This window comes from Rattus norvegicus, chromosome Y (assembly GCF_021556685.1).
Source record: "Rattus norvegicus strain SHRSP/BbbUtx chromosome Y, alternate assembly SHRSP_T2T, whole genome shotgun sequence".
Classification (NCBI taxonomy): Eukaryota; Metazoa; Chordata; class Mammalia; order Rodentia; family Muridae; genus Rattus; species Rattus norvegicus.
The window spans coordinates 1,507,594-1,523,637 of NC_141555.1; the positions used below are offsets into that span (position 1 = coordinate 1,507,594).

General features: G+C 34.5%; 1 protein-coding gene across 4 annotated transcripts in view; it reads right to left on the reverse strand.

The window, feature by feature from the left end:
- The window catches only part of Usp9y (ubiquitin specific peptidase 9, Y-linked), a 144,729-nt gene that overhangs the window by 79,743 nt on the left and 48,942 nt on the right, over nt 1-16,044 (reverse strand). For all 4 annotated transcript variants that reach the window (NM_001329902.2, XM_087601285.1, XM_087601288.1 and 1 more), the window contains 5 exon segments: nt 1,130-1,225; nt 2,001-2,343; nt 3,622-3,709; nt 10,293-10,426; nt 11,938-12,074. In NM_001329902.2, the coding sequence (NP_001316831.2) occupies nt 1,130-1,225; nt 2,001-2,343; nt 3,622-3,709; nt 10,293-10,426; nt 11,938-12,074 (798 nt within the window).

The following is a 16,044-nucleotide window of genomic DNA, read 5'->3' on the forward strand; positions in this document are numbered from 1 at the left end:
AGCCCTAGACATCAAACAAAGACACTGGTATTGACGCCATTTTGAGCTTGTAGACATGGGACTGGGTGGGTTGTTCTTTGAGAGGCTTTACCAGCAGCTGAGCAAGACAGATGCAGATAGATACTTACAGCCAACCACTGGACTGAACCCAGGGACCCCTATTGAACAGTTAGGGGAAGGAGCTGAAAAGGATTGCAATTCAACAGAAGAACAATATCAGTTAACCTGACTCCCCAGAGCTCCCAGGGACTAAACACTAATCAAAGAGTCCATGGCAACATATGTAGGAGAGGATGGCCTTATCTATATCAACTTGATGGGAGGGCCTTGGTCCTGTAGAGGCTTGATGTCTCAGTGTAGGAGATGCTAGGGCACCTTCTTAGAGGTGAAGTGAATGGAGGGGGATAATGTGGGGATTATAAAGTGGGGTCAATATTTGAAATATACATAAATAAAATTGATAAAAATCTCTGAACCTTTATGTCAACATTCAGGAGGCAGAGGCAGATCTTTTTACATCCCAGGCTAGTATGCTTTACATTAGCAAGTTCTAAGGCAGTCAAGTCTATATAGAGAAATCTAGGGGAATATAGATGATCTCTGAGTCAAATGATGAATCAAGTAATATTTTGGGCAGAATGATATATAACAATAATTCTATTAAAAAAACTCCAAGCATCTAAGAATAGGGTAGGAAAAGATGTTGCTGTCAAGCCTAATGATCTGAGTTTAATACTTGAGACCCTGTATGAGGAAATAGATTCAATTCCTGACTTCCACACTTGCACTGAGGCACAGGCAAGCATACACACAGAAACAAGCACAAAATGATGAAAAATAAAGTTATAAAAAGAATAATCTGAAGGTTCCGGTATATGCGTGCAATACCAGGGTGAGTAAAGAGAATTCTGTGAGATGGAGTTAAATAATGAATTCCCAGGCAAGTCTGAGTTATGTGACTCTTTTTCTCACCAGAGCAATCCCTTAAAACAAAAAAGCAAGATAAATGGTGGAAATATTTATCTTATCTGAAAATGACAAATATTTGATTAAAATTTTCTAATTAATGATGAGATATTATCACTATTATTTTAACCTAACAGTGGAGTTTTTAGTACTTTACTCTTACCTGATTAGCTTGTAATCTAGGACCAAGGCTTGTATATATCTCTTTAAGGAGATCTATAGCTCTGTTTGAAATATCATCATTACTCTGAATCACAACCTGATTTTAAAAATAACAAAAAAAAAAACACTATTAAAGTATATTTTAACTTGCCCCTTAAACTAGAATGTTCTTTTCAATAACTAAGAAAACCAAAAGGGGAAAAAGGTAGAAGCAGGAAAGGAAGTAAAAAGAAAACTTTCTTTCCTCACTTATTACCCTTTTTATTATTTGCCTTTATTTGTAGATTGTTCCTAGTTAGAATAAAAGTTAAAATTAAAATTAAATAATGACATCATCAAAAAGTATGACTATATCTGAAATTTGCTTAAGTTAATAAATCTCTAAAGAAACATAAGCTACACAATATAACAGTCTAAAAGACAGCAATTATACTATCAGAATGTCAAATATAGCATTACATAGCATAAGACATTTACTCTTCAGACAGTTAACATTCATCGTAAATAAAACAACTTATGTAACTTTTTACTATTTACACTTCCTAATAAGTCATTTTTTGTGTAATTAATTTTGGTAGTGAGTATGTATTAAAACACAAGACCTTACATAAAAACTTGAAAAACTTTCATGAAGGACAACAGGTGTACACTTATGGGGATGAACTAACACAAAAAATCCGAAAAGGGTAAATCTAAAGTGAATGCTAAAGAAACACCAATGTCGGAAATTAAACAGCAAAATCTAAGCAACTAACTCCCTTAATTTCTTGGACATACATCAAATAAATACAGACATAAATATGTAAAGAAAAATCAAGTTTTAAGTTCTTCAGGTACTTTTGCCATTATGTATTTCTACTTTTTTTACTTACCTTCCAAAGATAGTCTAATCCTATTAAGTCCAAATCATCCATCATGTAGACTTTTCTTTTTATCATTAGTTTCCCTTCTCGACAATTAACAGTTTTGAAAAATCTTTCAAAACATTTTATTCCATTTTCAGTTAATAGAGAAGGATCAAGCTGAAGCACATTACTTTCAAAAAACTCCTTATTGATATCAGGATCTAAGTCAGGTTCATCTCCCATTAATTTGGAATACCACATAAAACAGGCTTCTCGATCACTAAAGTAAACTGCATTCTCTGCTAAACAGTGCCATATTTGTTTTGCCTGGGAAGCACAGAGCCAGAGTTGACCATCCTTCAATAAGAATCTTGAAACAAAAACCACAAAGAACTAATTAGACTTAAAATCATTTTACTCAGCAATAAAATGTTTTGATATACCAACACATTCATGTATTCCATTTTAATGTAACCTAAAGACATACCCAATACATTCATCTATTTTATATTAATATATCTCAATGACTATTCTTTAAAAATAACCTATCTGAACTTACATCACACTTTTCATTTATTTAACAAGTATATTAGCTAACCACAAAATGCCAGAAACTTTGTCTATCTATATGACTAAAAAAAGACTTGCGTAAAAAGTACAGCTTTTGAAACAAGTTATTATTTAGGTACCAACTTATGTAGCTGAACAGTGAAGATAATACACAATTGTTTCAGAAATGAGCGAAAAATTTTATGATTTAAAGTTGCTTTAAAAATCTTTACACTCATGAAAAACTTTTAGCTTTTTAGTCATACTAAACAAAAGTGTTTTCTTAATAAACAAATATAAGCAATATCCGCTTTACAAAGTTTGGCACGATGATTAAACGAACTAGCACAGCGTGCATGTACAGTAGGTATTAACTCTTAGTTCCTTTCTTTTGAGTATATTTTATTGTTAACAATTTGCAAAATTGCAACAAAGAAAGTCATCTGATTCTTAATTTTATAGTTATAATTTTTAATTCACTCTTAGTTGCTTAGTATATTATATCATTAACCAAAATATGACTCCACATTGTACCTTTAGTTCAAAGAAAATATTTTCAAAACAATAAATCTACTTTTCACACAAGTATTTGCTGTATTCTGAAATTTAAATTTCATTTTCTCTTTACAAATTTTTCAAACTTAAAGCTAAAATTTCAACTAATAATTTTAAGGATTGGGGAGATGGTTCTTTAGATAAATCACTTTTTATGTGTGTTTAAGGTCTATGTCTGTATCATTAGGATCTGCATAAAAGATGTAATAATGTATGCCTGTTATGTTATTAGTTGAAGAAAACAGATTTTAGGAATTGTTAGCTAGCCAGAGTTAGTGAAAAGCCATGTTTAGTAAGAAACACTAAGAAATACAAAAATAAAAAACCAAAAGTAACAAAAGGTTGAGAATAACAGAATGCTAACTGGACTCTATACACACACTTATCTACACCACATAAAAAAAGATACTTCATAATAACTATATAGCAAAATGATATGTAAACTTCTGGAAATGACTTTCTTGGAAAGTATCTTGATTTGCAAGCCAGCAGATACCTTATTGTATGTGCATTAAAAAAAACAGCACTATTGATCAAAACAAACCTGAGGAAATTAAGCCGTTCTTGGACTTCTTGAACATGACTGTATCTACTTCCTAGTCTTATAGTTTGTGGGTCATAATCTTCATGATCTGCGTATGAAAAATACTGTGAATTACATGCACTGCTGAAATTAGCAAAAATAATTACAGTAATAATAACTATAATTATTAAGTAATTATGTAATAGTTCATAGGATCTCTCTCTACAGATATAAAAGTTTTAACACAGTCAAAATATAATCTGCCATTTTTTCTATGTTTTTTCTTGTAAGGGATAGTTTTACTGTGCAGCTTTTGCTGGCAGGGAATTAAGTATGTATAGGCAAGGCTAGCTTTGAACTACCAGAAATCAGTAATCAGAGTGCTGAGAATAAAAGCATTAAATCTTAATCTGTCTAGTTAGCTAAATGTTATAAAAATAATTATTTTGTGTAACTCTTCTTTCCTTTTAAGTATACCACTTCCCATTACATTTTACTGTTATGCTATAACCTATCAACTTACAGAAAATATTTTAGTGTAAAATGGTGATATGACTTCACTCAGTAAAATTAGAGTGGGAAAAATGACATTAAATTTTCTGAAATTAAATTATCTTTGTCATCAGTCTTTGAGTATTTACCAAGAATCAAATATCTTAAAAAGACATTCCTCTTATTATGATTATGAGAACAGGTTTTAGTAACTCAAAGTAGGGCAGACTGAAAACCTTTATAAAGTAAATGCTTTGGACTTCCTTTATTAACAACATCACATAAACCCTAATATCTCTATTGCTTGTTAAAAGAAAAAATTAGCATAAAGAAAAATTTAAAAAGTGGGCATAATCCCAGCACTCAAGAGACAGAGTCAAGCTGATCATTGTGATTTTAAGTCTAGCTTGGTCTATGTATCAAGCTCTAAGCTAGCCAAAGATACATACATTGAGAGCTTGTCTCAAAAATGCAATCAAATACAATCCAAAGAACCAAACCCACATTCTTCTAATCAAAATTATTCCTACAAAGATATAAAGTACCCACTAGGATAAAATTAATAGACTCTTTTACTTCAGTTATTTTATTTTTTGAAATCTTATTTTTATTAGATTATTTATTTACATTTCAAATGTTATTCCCTTTCCCGGTTTCCTGTCCATAAGCCCCCATTATCTCTCCTCCCCCTCTCCCAAACATGTATTGCCCCTTTACATCCCACTTACTGCTTCCTCCATATTCCCTTGCACTGGGGGTCCAACCTTGTCAGGACCAAGGGCTTCCCCTTCCACTGTTGCCCCAACAAGGCTATTCACTGATACATATGCAGTTGGAGCCCTGGGTCAGTCCATGTATATAGTCTTTGGGTAGTGGTTTAGTCACTGGAAGCTCTGGTTGGCTGGCCTTGTTGTTCTTATGGGGTTGCAAGCCACTTCACCTCTTTCATTACTTCCTCTAATTCCCCCCAAAGGGGGTCCTGTTATCAGTTCAGTGGTTTGTTGCTAGCACTGACCTCTGTACTGGACATGCTCTGGATGTGTCTCTCATTACATGAAAACATAAAATATTATACCATACATTTGAGAATGTTAAAACTAAATTAATAATAATAAATCTGGGACAAATGTACACTAATGAAATAAAGAAAGTATTATTTTTACACTGTCTTTGCTTTAACAAGTTTTTATCTACCATTTAGGTATATGTTATCATATAAATGTAAAACTCATACTGAAATTGTTTTAAATAAATTTTAATATTTGGAATTGTTAAATAATAAAATTTCAATTTGGACAATTGCAGTACAAATCTCACACCAGAATTCTTGTTTTATGGAAATAATATAAAGAACAGAAAAATGAACTGTGGACATTTTTAGAATAAGGAGAGGCAAATCAGAAACACAAAATGGTTCTGAATACAGGGGTGAGAGGATTAAAGTGATTCTGAAGTACATACATTACTTTTGCCAGACTACCTTGAAAATTGGACCAAAGACATTAGAAATCACACAATAGAAAAATTTCAATAATTTGGAATACTACTTGTGGCTACACTTTCAGTAAGGAATCATTTTGAGGATTGTCATTCAAGGAGGTTTGAAGTTACAGAGAATAAGAGTCATAGGGGTAAAGTTTTGATTTTTAACTTCTTGTCAAAGAAAATAAACCCTAAGGTTATGAAGTATATGTTGTTTTGAATGTTCAATCAATTTTGAACCTTTCATATTTCAGGATTAAAATGAATATGGTAATAGACACTTGGATTGCTTTTTGCAAATTTTCAGTGAGAAAAAAAGGGCATCTGTGTAAAACAGAACTGTATGTAGAATTCACTCTCCATCCTGCCCTCAATTACGATCTTGCCTCAACTACAGGTCTGTAGCAGATAGCTTACAGGTCCTTTTCTCCCAACCTATCTCCATTCCCTGGGCAGGTGTAGGCCTATTTTTCCTCTTCCCTGTGAATATTTTCTGTCCATTCTTCTAGTCCATTCCAATTCCTCTATAGCTGGAAACATTCTACCCACAGTAGTGCTCTTATTTATACAAAAACTGTAACACCATGGACAACTTGGTAGTTACTCAAGTAAGCAATTCAATGTTTCCTCCATGTCCTCCATTTACACCCTCAACCCTGTAACAACCAGGTTACAGGTTTCACTCATGACAACTATACACATAATCCAATCTCACTAGACCTTTCAATCTCACTAGACCTTTCAGCCCTACTTCTCCAAATTATTCTCTGTCTTATTTCAACCATCTCATATGATCCACTGTTCTCACTACACCTCAACTCCCCAGGGACCCTGACTCCCAGTGTGGATATGATCCCCATATCTCTTTCCTGAAACCCATTCTCAGCCTTTTACTTTGATCCATCTCTAGTCCTCTCTACCACCCACTGATCTGACAGTACTACGTCTACCTCAACTTACAGCCACCATGCTTTCCTAAGATTTAGAGAGGGCAACAGTCACGAAAGAGTAGAAGTCCCATCCAACAAAGACAAGATCCATAATTAACATTTAGAATCATCTCAGTTGTTCCAAAAACAGATGTTTAAAAAACAACGTTACAAAAACATACATTAACAGCCGAGACAACATGCCCCCACAGAACCTCCTAACCCCATTACAATAAAAGGCCATGGAAAACGAACTATAACTGAAGTCCAAGACAAAAATTTCAAGAATTAAGATCTGGGGATAGCAATTGGGAAGCAGAGGCAGGAATATCTCTTCAGTTTGAGGCCACCTGGGTCTACAAAAGCTAGTTACATGACAGCCAAGACTGCACAAGAAACTGGTTTGAAAAACCAAAAGAAGAAGAAAAAATATCAACCATGAACATGTACAAGGACTTAATGAGGATATGAATCATGAAGGCTATGAAACACAAAAGACAATGGACTGAAATAATGAATAAAACTCAAGACATAAATGTAGAATATAAAATCAATACAGAGATTCCAAAGTGAATTAAAACTAGAAAAAATATTGAAGTAAAAAAATCTCAGAGGAAAGACTAACAGAGGACAAGATACAGAAGAGAGACTCTCAGGCACTGAAAACAAGATAGAAGAAATGGAAATCTCAGTCTATAAATAAAAAGTTAAATTGAAAACATTCAGGTACAAACAAAAGAAAATCTGAGACACTTCTAAAAACTCAATTTCTAAATAACAGGAAGGAGGAGAAGAAACTCATGTCAAAGACATAAAAAACATTTTCCACTACATCACAGAAAAACTTTCCAATCTAAACACAGAGATTAGATGCAAGAAGCATACAGAACACCAAATATACTGGACCAGAAAATAAATTCCTCATAGCACATAATAATCAAAACACTAAAAATACAGAATGAAGAACATTAAAAGCTGTAGAGAAAAAGGTCCCAGTAATATATATATATATATATATATAATATATAAAGGCAGACATGTTAATTTAGCATCTGACTCAATGAAAACTCTTAGGAAGTAGAAAGACCTGGATAGTTGTTCTTTAAACGCTAAGTGAGTACAGATTATCATATCCAGTAAAACTTTTCATCACAATAGATCGGAGAAAAAAAAACCTTCCATGATAAAGTCGAATTTAAGAAGCATCTCTATAATAATAAATGTAACTGTACAGAAGGTACTAAATAGAAAACTTTTATCTGATGAAGTCAACTTCACTGAAAAACAAACAAACAAATAATCACAGATCTGTAAATAAAATGTACTGGAAAATTCAACTATAACAATGAAATAAAATAATTAAACACTGTTCATCAATAATTGCTCATTAATAACTCTCAATGTTAATGGTCTCAATTTCCTAATAAAAAGAGACAAACAGACTGGATTAGTCGGCAGAATCCATCTTTTGCTTCACGCACTTTACCAGAAAGGAGAAATGGACCTATTTTCATAGAAGGTGTAGCCATTTTATTATCTGACAAAATAGACTTTCATATCTAATCAGAAAAGAGAAAAACATTACATATCAAAGGTAAAAGTAAAACCAAGAGGATTTTGCAGTTCTCAACATCTAAATAAGAAATATAAGGGCATCCAAGTTCATGTGAGAAATACTGCTTTAAGTAAAATATTGAGTCTCAATAAACAAGTTTAGGTGATCTCAATATGCTAATCTGAGCAAGACTCATACAAAACAGAACGGAGATAGCCTGGCATTAAATAATACTGGCAATAATATATTTATTACATATTACAGTTATATAACTATATAAGCTATATATTTAGGATATATAACACACATAATTATAAAATAAACATTAGTATATAATTAAACAATAACCATGATAAAAATATCACATGAATATAGCAGATATTTAAAGAAAATCTCACCCAAATACACAGAAAAATATATGCTTTGTTCTTGGTACCTCATAAAAGTTTCCCAAAACTGACCACATATTTGGAGACAAGGCAACAGACAAAAGGAAACTGAAATAACACCCTGTGTCCTATCTGACCACCATAATTTACATCAATACCAATAAGAGATAGTATATATGACCATTTTACCAAAAGCGATCTACAGATTCAATGCAATCCTCATAAAAATACCAATCCATTTCTTCAAAGAGTTAGACAGAACAATTTGCAAATTCATCTGGAATAACAAAAAACCCAGGATAGCTAAAACTATCCTCAACAATGAAAGGACTTCAGGGGGAATCACTATCCCTGAACTCAAGCAGTATTACAGAGCAATAGTGATAAAAACGGCATGGTATTGGTACAGAGACAGACAGATAGACCAATGGAACAGAACTGAAGACCCAGAAATGAACCCACACACCTATGGGCACTTGATTTTTGACAAAGGAGCCAAAACCATCAAATGGAAAAAGATAGCATTTTCAGCAAATGGTGCTGGTTCAACTGGAGGTCAACATGTAGAAGAATGCAGATCGATCCATGCTTATCACCCTGTACAAAGCTTAAGTCCAAGTGCATCAAGGACCTCCACATCAAACCAGACCTACTCAAACTAATAGAAGAAAAACTAGGGAAGCATCTGGAACACATGGGCACTTGGGAAAATTTCCTGAACAAACCACCAATGTCTTATGCTCTAAGACCAGGAATTGACAAATGGGACCTCCAACATATAACAAAGACACACACTCCACTATGTTCATAGCAGTCTTATATATAATAGCCAAAAGTTGCAAAGATCCCAAATGCCCTTCAACAGAGGAATGGATACAGAAAATGTGGTACATCTACAAAATGGAGTGCCACTCAATTATCAAAAACAATGACTTCATGAAATTCATGAAGGAAATGGAACAAACTAGAAAATATCATCCTGAGTGAGGTTACTCAATTTCAGAAAAACATACTTGGTATGCACTCATTGTTAAGTGGATATTAGCAAAAAAGTTTGAATGACCCAAGATGCAATCCACAGACCAGAGGATGCTCAAGAAGGATAAGCAAAATGTGGAGGCTCTCACTTCTTATTAAAAGGGGAAAAATATCCATAGGATGGGATATGGAAGCAAAGTTTAGAGCAGCGACTCAAGGTATGGCTATTCATAGCCTGACACACATGTGGCCCATATATATTCAGCCACCAAAACTAGATAAAATTGATGAAGCTAGAAAATTCATGCTGAAAGGGACCGGATATAGATCTCTCCTGAGAGACACATCCAGAGCATGTCCAATACAGTGGTCAATGCTAGCAGCAAACCACTGAACTGAGAATAGGATCCCCTTGCAGGGATTAGACGAAGTATTGAAAGAGTTGAAGGGGCTTGCAACCCCATAAAAACAACAACACCAACCAACCAGAGCTTCCAGGGACTAAACTACTACTAAAAGACTATACCAGGGCTCCAATTGCATACAAAGCAGAGGATAGCTTTGTTGGGTACCAACAAGGAGAAGCCTTGGTCCTGCAAAAGTTGGACCCACAGTGCAGAGGAATATGGGGGCAATAAGGGGGATGTATTGGGGGGGGATACCCATGTGGAGGAGGGAGGGGGAGGGGATGGGGATTCATGGACCGGAAACCAGGAAGGGGAATAACATTTTAAATATAAGTAAAGAAAAATATCTAATAAAAAATTAAGAAAATGTGTGAGGTGATTACCACCCTATTAAAAAAAGTCAAGAAATAAATTTCTAAAAACAGTTTCTCAATAGTTAATTTTAGCTTAATATACATACCTCTAGCATACAATCGTATGCTGTTCATGTAAGTTGCAAGGTTTTCTGCTACCAAAGTAACTAAAGCATGATTATGCTGAAGTTGGCTGATTAAGTCATGGCGATAAAATACATGAGGACTTCGATGAGTCTGACTGAAAATAGAACTTAACAGTGTCACCAGGCATATTAACAATATTATTTACAGTTAATAAACTTATAGTTTAAAAATGCTTAATATTTAGAGAAAATGCGATCTTATTCTTCTAATAGTAGATATAACAGTAAGAATGATCTATCACTCTGGGCAGAATCTATTTCACTTTTTACATAAAAGATATAAATTCTTTTCCAATTTACTAGTATCAAGGTACATTGTTACACAGCCCAAATATGAGTCAATGAAGATATATTATATAATACTGTGCTTGCAATGTGTTTGTTCCTTAATATTATTGGAAGAAAGTATACTGACTTTTCAATTTTTGTTTTCTGATTATTAACAAAAGCACGAATGTCTCACAATTACTAAGACAGGGTCCAGTCTGATGGCTCTGTTTCTTTGTACTGGTATATACTGACCATGCATAGTTTTATTCAGTATTGAGGTCTGAACCCAGGTTTTTTGTGCTTTCTTGACAAGTACACTGAGTCATAATCATAGTTCTACAGAATTCTTCTTCAAATATAAATGAAATACCCACTTTAGGAAAGTACATATACAACTACATCTACCTGAAAAAAGTATGAATATTTTATAAATATATCTTATATTTTGGGTCATATATAATCACAATAGACTATAAATACTGTTTATTTTCTCCTTTGCCTATGTGCACAAAATTATGGAATTTTGTCTTATTTTCTAGTACTAAAAATAATTTAAATTCATCTTGGAAAAAAACAAAGCAATATAAATTATACCTTAGATTTCTATGTACAAAAGAATTCTATGTTAAGTCATAATTATACTAGTAAAGACAGAAAGGATTTTTCCCAATCATATAATTATCTATACAAGAAAATACTTATAAGGTTCTTCCTAAAATTTGTAGTCTGACATTTGAAATTTAACCATAAAAGTTTGAAGTAGGGCTGGACTGGTGGCACACACCTTTAATCCTAATTTGGGGGTAGAGGCAGGTGGATCTCTGAGAGTTTGAGGCCATCCAGTTCTACAAAATGAGTTCCTGGACAGCTAGAACTGCTGTGCAAAGAAACACTGTCTATAAAAACAGAAACAAGTATGGTGAATTAAAGAATAGAAACTTAAAAATTAGGGTAAAGTGAAAAGGAATGTCAAGTGGTAATTCTGAATTAACAGCCAATTATTGTGACTGATTTGGAATAGTCAATTATATCATCTTCAACTCATCTGTTCAATAAAAAACCCAACATCAACTAACAAAAAAACAAAACAAACAAACAAACACCCCAACAAGCCCAGGTATAGTAGTGTTCCCCTTTAATCCCAGTAGTCAAGAGGAAAATGTCTACAGGTTTATATACTGAGTTTCATGACAGCCAGTAGTATTAAAAAAACCCAAAAACCATAAGCAGATGAAAAGAGCCCTTTCTCTAAATATTGCTATTTCTTTTATTTAGAGTTTGTTCATAATTTTAGGCTAATTTTAACACAATTATGAATAGAAGCATAAAATCTTACCTTAAATTTTGAGGTGCTTCACCAAACAAACTACAAATCTCTTTAATTTGTTTTAATGCAGGGATAACCCATTTATTATTTGTTCGAAATTCTTCTATAAAACAGTCTATCCACTGGATCTTTTGTGTATCTCGATCCTAATATACATAAAAAATTATTATGCTTTTTTAACTTAAGGTAATTAGTGAATTCAATATTTAGTATAGATTAATATAACTTAATATTAACTCTATCTCCAAAGTTATTTTGAGAATTTATAATAGAAAAAATATTTAAACAATGTGATATAACTGAATTTAATACAACAAAATGCTATGGAATATACAATATAATAAACTTAATGTTATATGGTTATAATATCCTGTAGCATAGAATTTCTCAAGCAGAGGCACATGCATAAGTAGTATTGTTTTCAAGGTGTTTGTCTAAACATGGGCTTTATGTACTACTTAGTGCTTTGTTGATTCTATTAAAGTATAAAATTTAGCAGCAACAAAGAAATCTCATATATTACTATATAGGTATTGGCATGTCATTAAGTAGAATAAAGAAGTTCAATAATTTGAAAATAAAAAAAAACCCAGCAAAATAGAAACATATCAATAAAATGCCGATGAAATGAGGCCAAGTTTTAATTCTTAGGAAAATTAGAAATACTGTAATCATGACCTCACTTTAAATATTCTGTTTTGGTTTAGTTTTTTAGTACTGTATAGAGGAGTTTGCTAGTAATCAGAAATTTAGGTTTCTTTGAAATGATAGCTTCTGTGTAGATTTAGGGAATGATAGATTACATGTAAGGAAAAGAAGTGTGAATGTGTAACAAGAGGTCATAAGAGGTTGTCAGCATTTGATGCCTTCTCTTTTTCATACTTACTCAACTACAGTGTTTCACTGAACATAGAGTTCAGGCTTCTAGATTGTCTGGACAACAAACCTCATCAACTGTCTCATTTCTGTCTCTTTAATATGGGAGTCAAATATGTTTTGTTACTTTTGCATGACAACAACTTTACAAACTAAGTTATCTGCACAACTTTATAAGGAATATTTTAAGCACAAATTATAATGAAAATTAGTAATTTAAAATATTTTACAGGATTTTTGATGAAGGCAAATTCAGTAAATAGTCATTAAAGTTATACATTTTTCACAATGCTGCATTTTTAATTAAAAATCATTATTGCATATGCACATGCTTAATAAGCAGCAATGCAGGAGAGAGAGACCCAACCGCCTGGTCAGGTGGGCACTCCTGAGGGTGCAGAGCAGAAGAGACCACCAACACTGCCCACCCCTGCCCACATCCCTGGCCCAAGAGGAAACTGTATAAGGCCTCTGGGCTCCCGTGGGGAAGGGCCCAGGAACGGCAGGACCCCTGCCTGAGACACCACCGGAACCTGAAGGAAACAGACCGGATAAACAGTTCTCTGCACCCAAATCCCGTGGGAGGGAGAGCTAAACCTTCAGAGAGGCAGACAAGCCTGGGAAACCAGAAGAGACTGCTCACTGCACACACACCTCGGACGCCAGAGGAAAACACCAAAGGCCATCTGGAACCCTGGTGCACTGAAGCTCCCGGAAGGGGTGGCGCATATCTTCCTGGTTGCTACCGCTGCAGAGAGCCCGTGGGCAGCAACCCACGAGTGAACTTGAGCCTCGGTACCACAGGTAAGACCAACTTTTCTGCTGGAAGAAAGCTGCCTGGTGAACTCAAGACACAGGCCCACAGGAACAGCTGAAGACCTGTAGAGAGGAAAAACTACACGCCCGAAAGCAGAACACTCTGTCCCCATAACTGACTGAAAGAGAGGAAAACAGGTCTACAGCACTCCTGACACACAGGCTTATAGGACAGTCTAGCCACTGTCAGAAATAGCAGAACAAAGTAACACTAGAGATAATCTGATGGCGAGAGGCAAGTGCAGGAACCCAAGCAACAGAAACCAAGACTACATGGCATCATCGGAGCCCAATTCTCCCACCAAAACAAACATGGAATATCCAAACACATCAGAAAAGCAAGATCTAGTTTCAAAATCATATTTGATCATGATGCTGGAGGACTTCAAAAAAGATGTGAAGAACTCCCTTAGGGAAACACAGGAAAACATTTATAAACAAGTAGAAGCCTACAGAGAGGAATCTCAAAAATCCCTGACAGAATTCCAGGAAAACACAATCAAACAGTTGAGGAATTAAAAATGGAAATAGAAGCAATCAAGAAAGAACACATGGAAACAACCCTGGATATAGAAAACCAAAAGAAGAGACAAGGAGCTGTAGATACAAGCTTAACCAACAGAATACAAGAGATGGAAGAGAGAATCTCAGGAGCAGAAGATTCCATAGAAATCATTGACTCAACTGTCAAAGATAATGTAAAGCAGATAAAGCTACTGGTCCAAAACATACAGGAAATCCAGGACTCAATGACAAGATCAAACCTAAGGATAATAGGTATAGAAGAGAGTGAAGACTCCCAGCTCAAAGGACCAGTAAATATCTTCAACAAAATCATAGAAGAAAACTTCCCTAAACTAAAAAAAGAGATACCCATAGACATACAAGAAGCCTACAGAACACCAAATAGATTGGACCAGAAAAGAAACACCTCCCGTCACATAATTGTCAAAACACCAAACGCACAAAATAAAGAAAGAATATTAAAAGCAGTAAGGGAAAAAGGTCAAGTAACATATAAAGGCAGACCTATCAGAATCACACCAGACTTCTTGCCAGAAACTATGAAGGCCAGAAGATCCTGGACTGATGTCATACAGACCCTAAGAGAACACAAATGCCACCCAGGTTACTGTATCCTGCAAAACTCTCAATTAACATAGATGGAGAAACCAAATATTCCATGACAAAAACAAATTTACACAATATCTTTCTACAAATCCAGCACTACAAAGGATAATAAATGGTAAAGCCCAACATAAGGAGGCAAGCTATACCCTAGAAGAAGCAAGAAACTAATCATCTTGGCAACAAAACAAAGAGACTGAAAGCACACAAACATAACCTCACATCCAAATATGAATATAACGGGAAGCAATAATCACTATTCCTTAATATCTCTCAACATCAATGGCCTCAACTCCCCAATAAAAAGAAATAGATTAACAAAGTGGATACACAAGGAGGACCCTGCATTCTGCTGCCTACAGGAAACACACCTCAGAGACAAAGACAGACACTACCTCAGAGTGAAAGGCTGGAAAACACCTTTCCAAGCAAATAGTCAGAAGAAGCAAGCTGGAGTAGCCATTCTAATATCAAATAAAATCAATTTTCAACTAAAAGTCATCAAAAAAGATAAGGAAGGACACTTCATATTCATCAAAGGAAAAATCCACCAAGATGAACTCTCAATCCTAAATATCTATGCCCCAAATACAAGGGCACCTACATACGTAAAAGAAACCTTACTAAAGCTCAAAACACACATTGCACCTCACACAATAATAGTGGGAGATTTCAACACTCCACTCTCATCAATGGACAGATCATGGAAACAGAAATTAAACAGAGATGTCGACAGACTAAGAGAAGTCATGAGCCAAATGGACTTAACGGATATTTATAGAAATTCTATCCTAAAGCAAAAGGATATACCTTCTTCTCAGCTCCTCATGGTACTTTCTCCAAAATTGACCATATAATTGGTCAAAAAACGGGCCTCAACAGGTACAGAAAGATAGAAATAATCCCATGCGTGCTATCAGACCACCACGGCCTAAAACTGGTCTTCAATAACAATAAGGGAAGAATGCCCACATATACGTGGAAATTGAACAATGCTCTACTCAATGATAACCTGGTCAAGGAAGAAATAAAGAAAGAAATTAAAAACTTATTAGAATTTAATGAAAATGAAGGTACAACATACCCAAACTTATGGGACACAATGAAAGCTGTGCTAAGAGGAAAATTCATAGCACTGATTGCCTGCAGAAAGAAACAGGAAAGAGCATATGTCAGCAGCTTGACAGCACACCTAAAAGCTCTAGAACAAAAAGAAGCAAATACACCCAGGAGGAGTAGAAGGCAGGAAATAATCAAACTCAGAGCTGAAATCAACCAAGTAGAAACAAAAAGGAC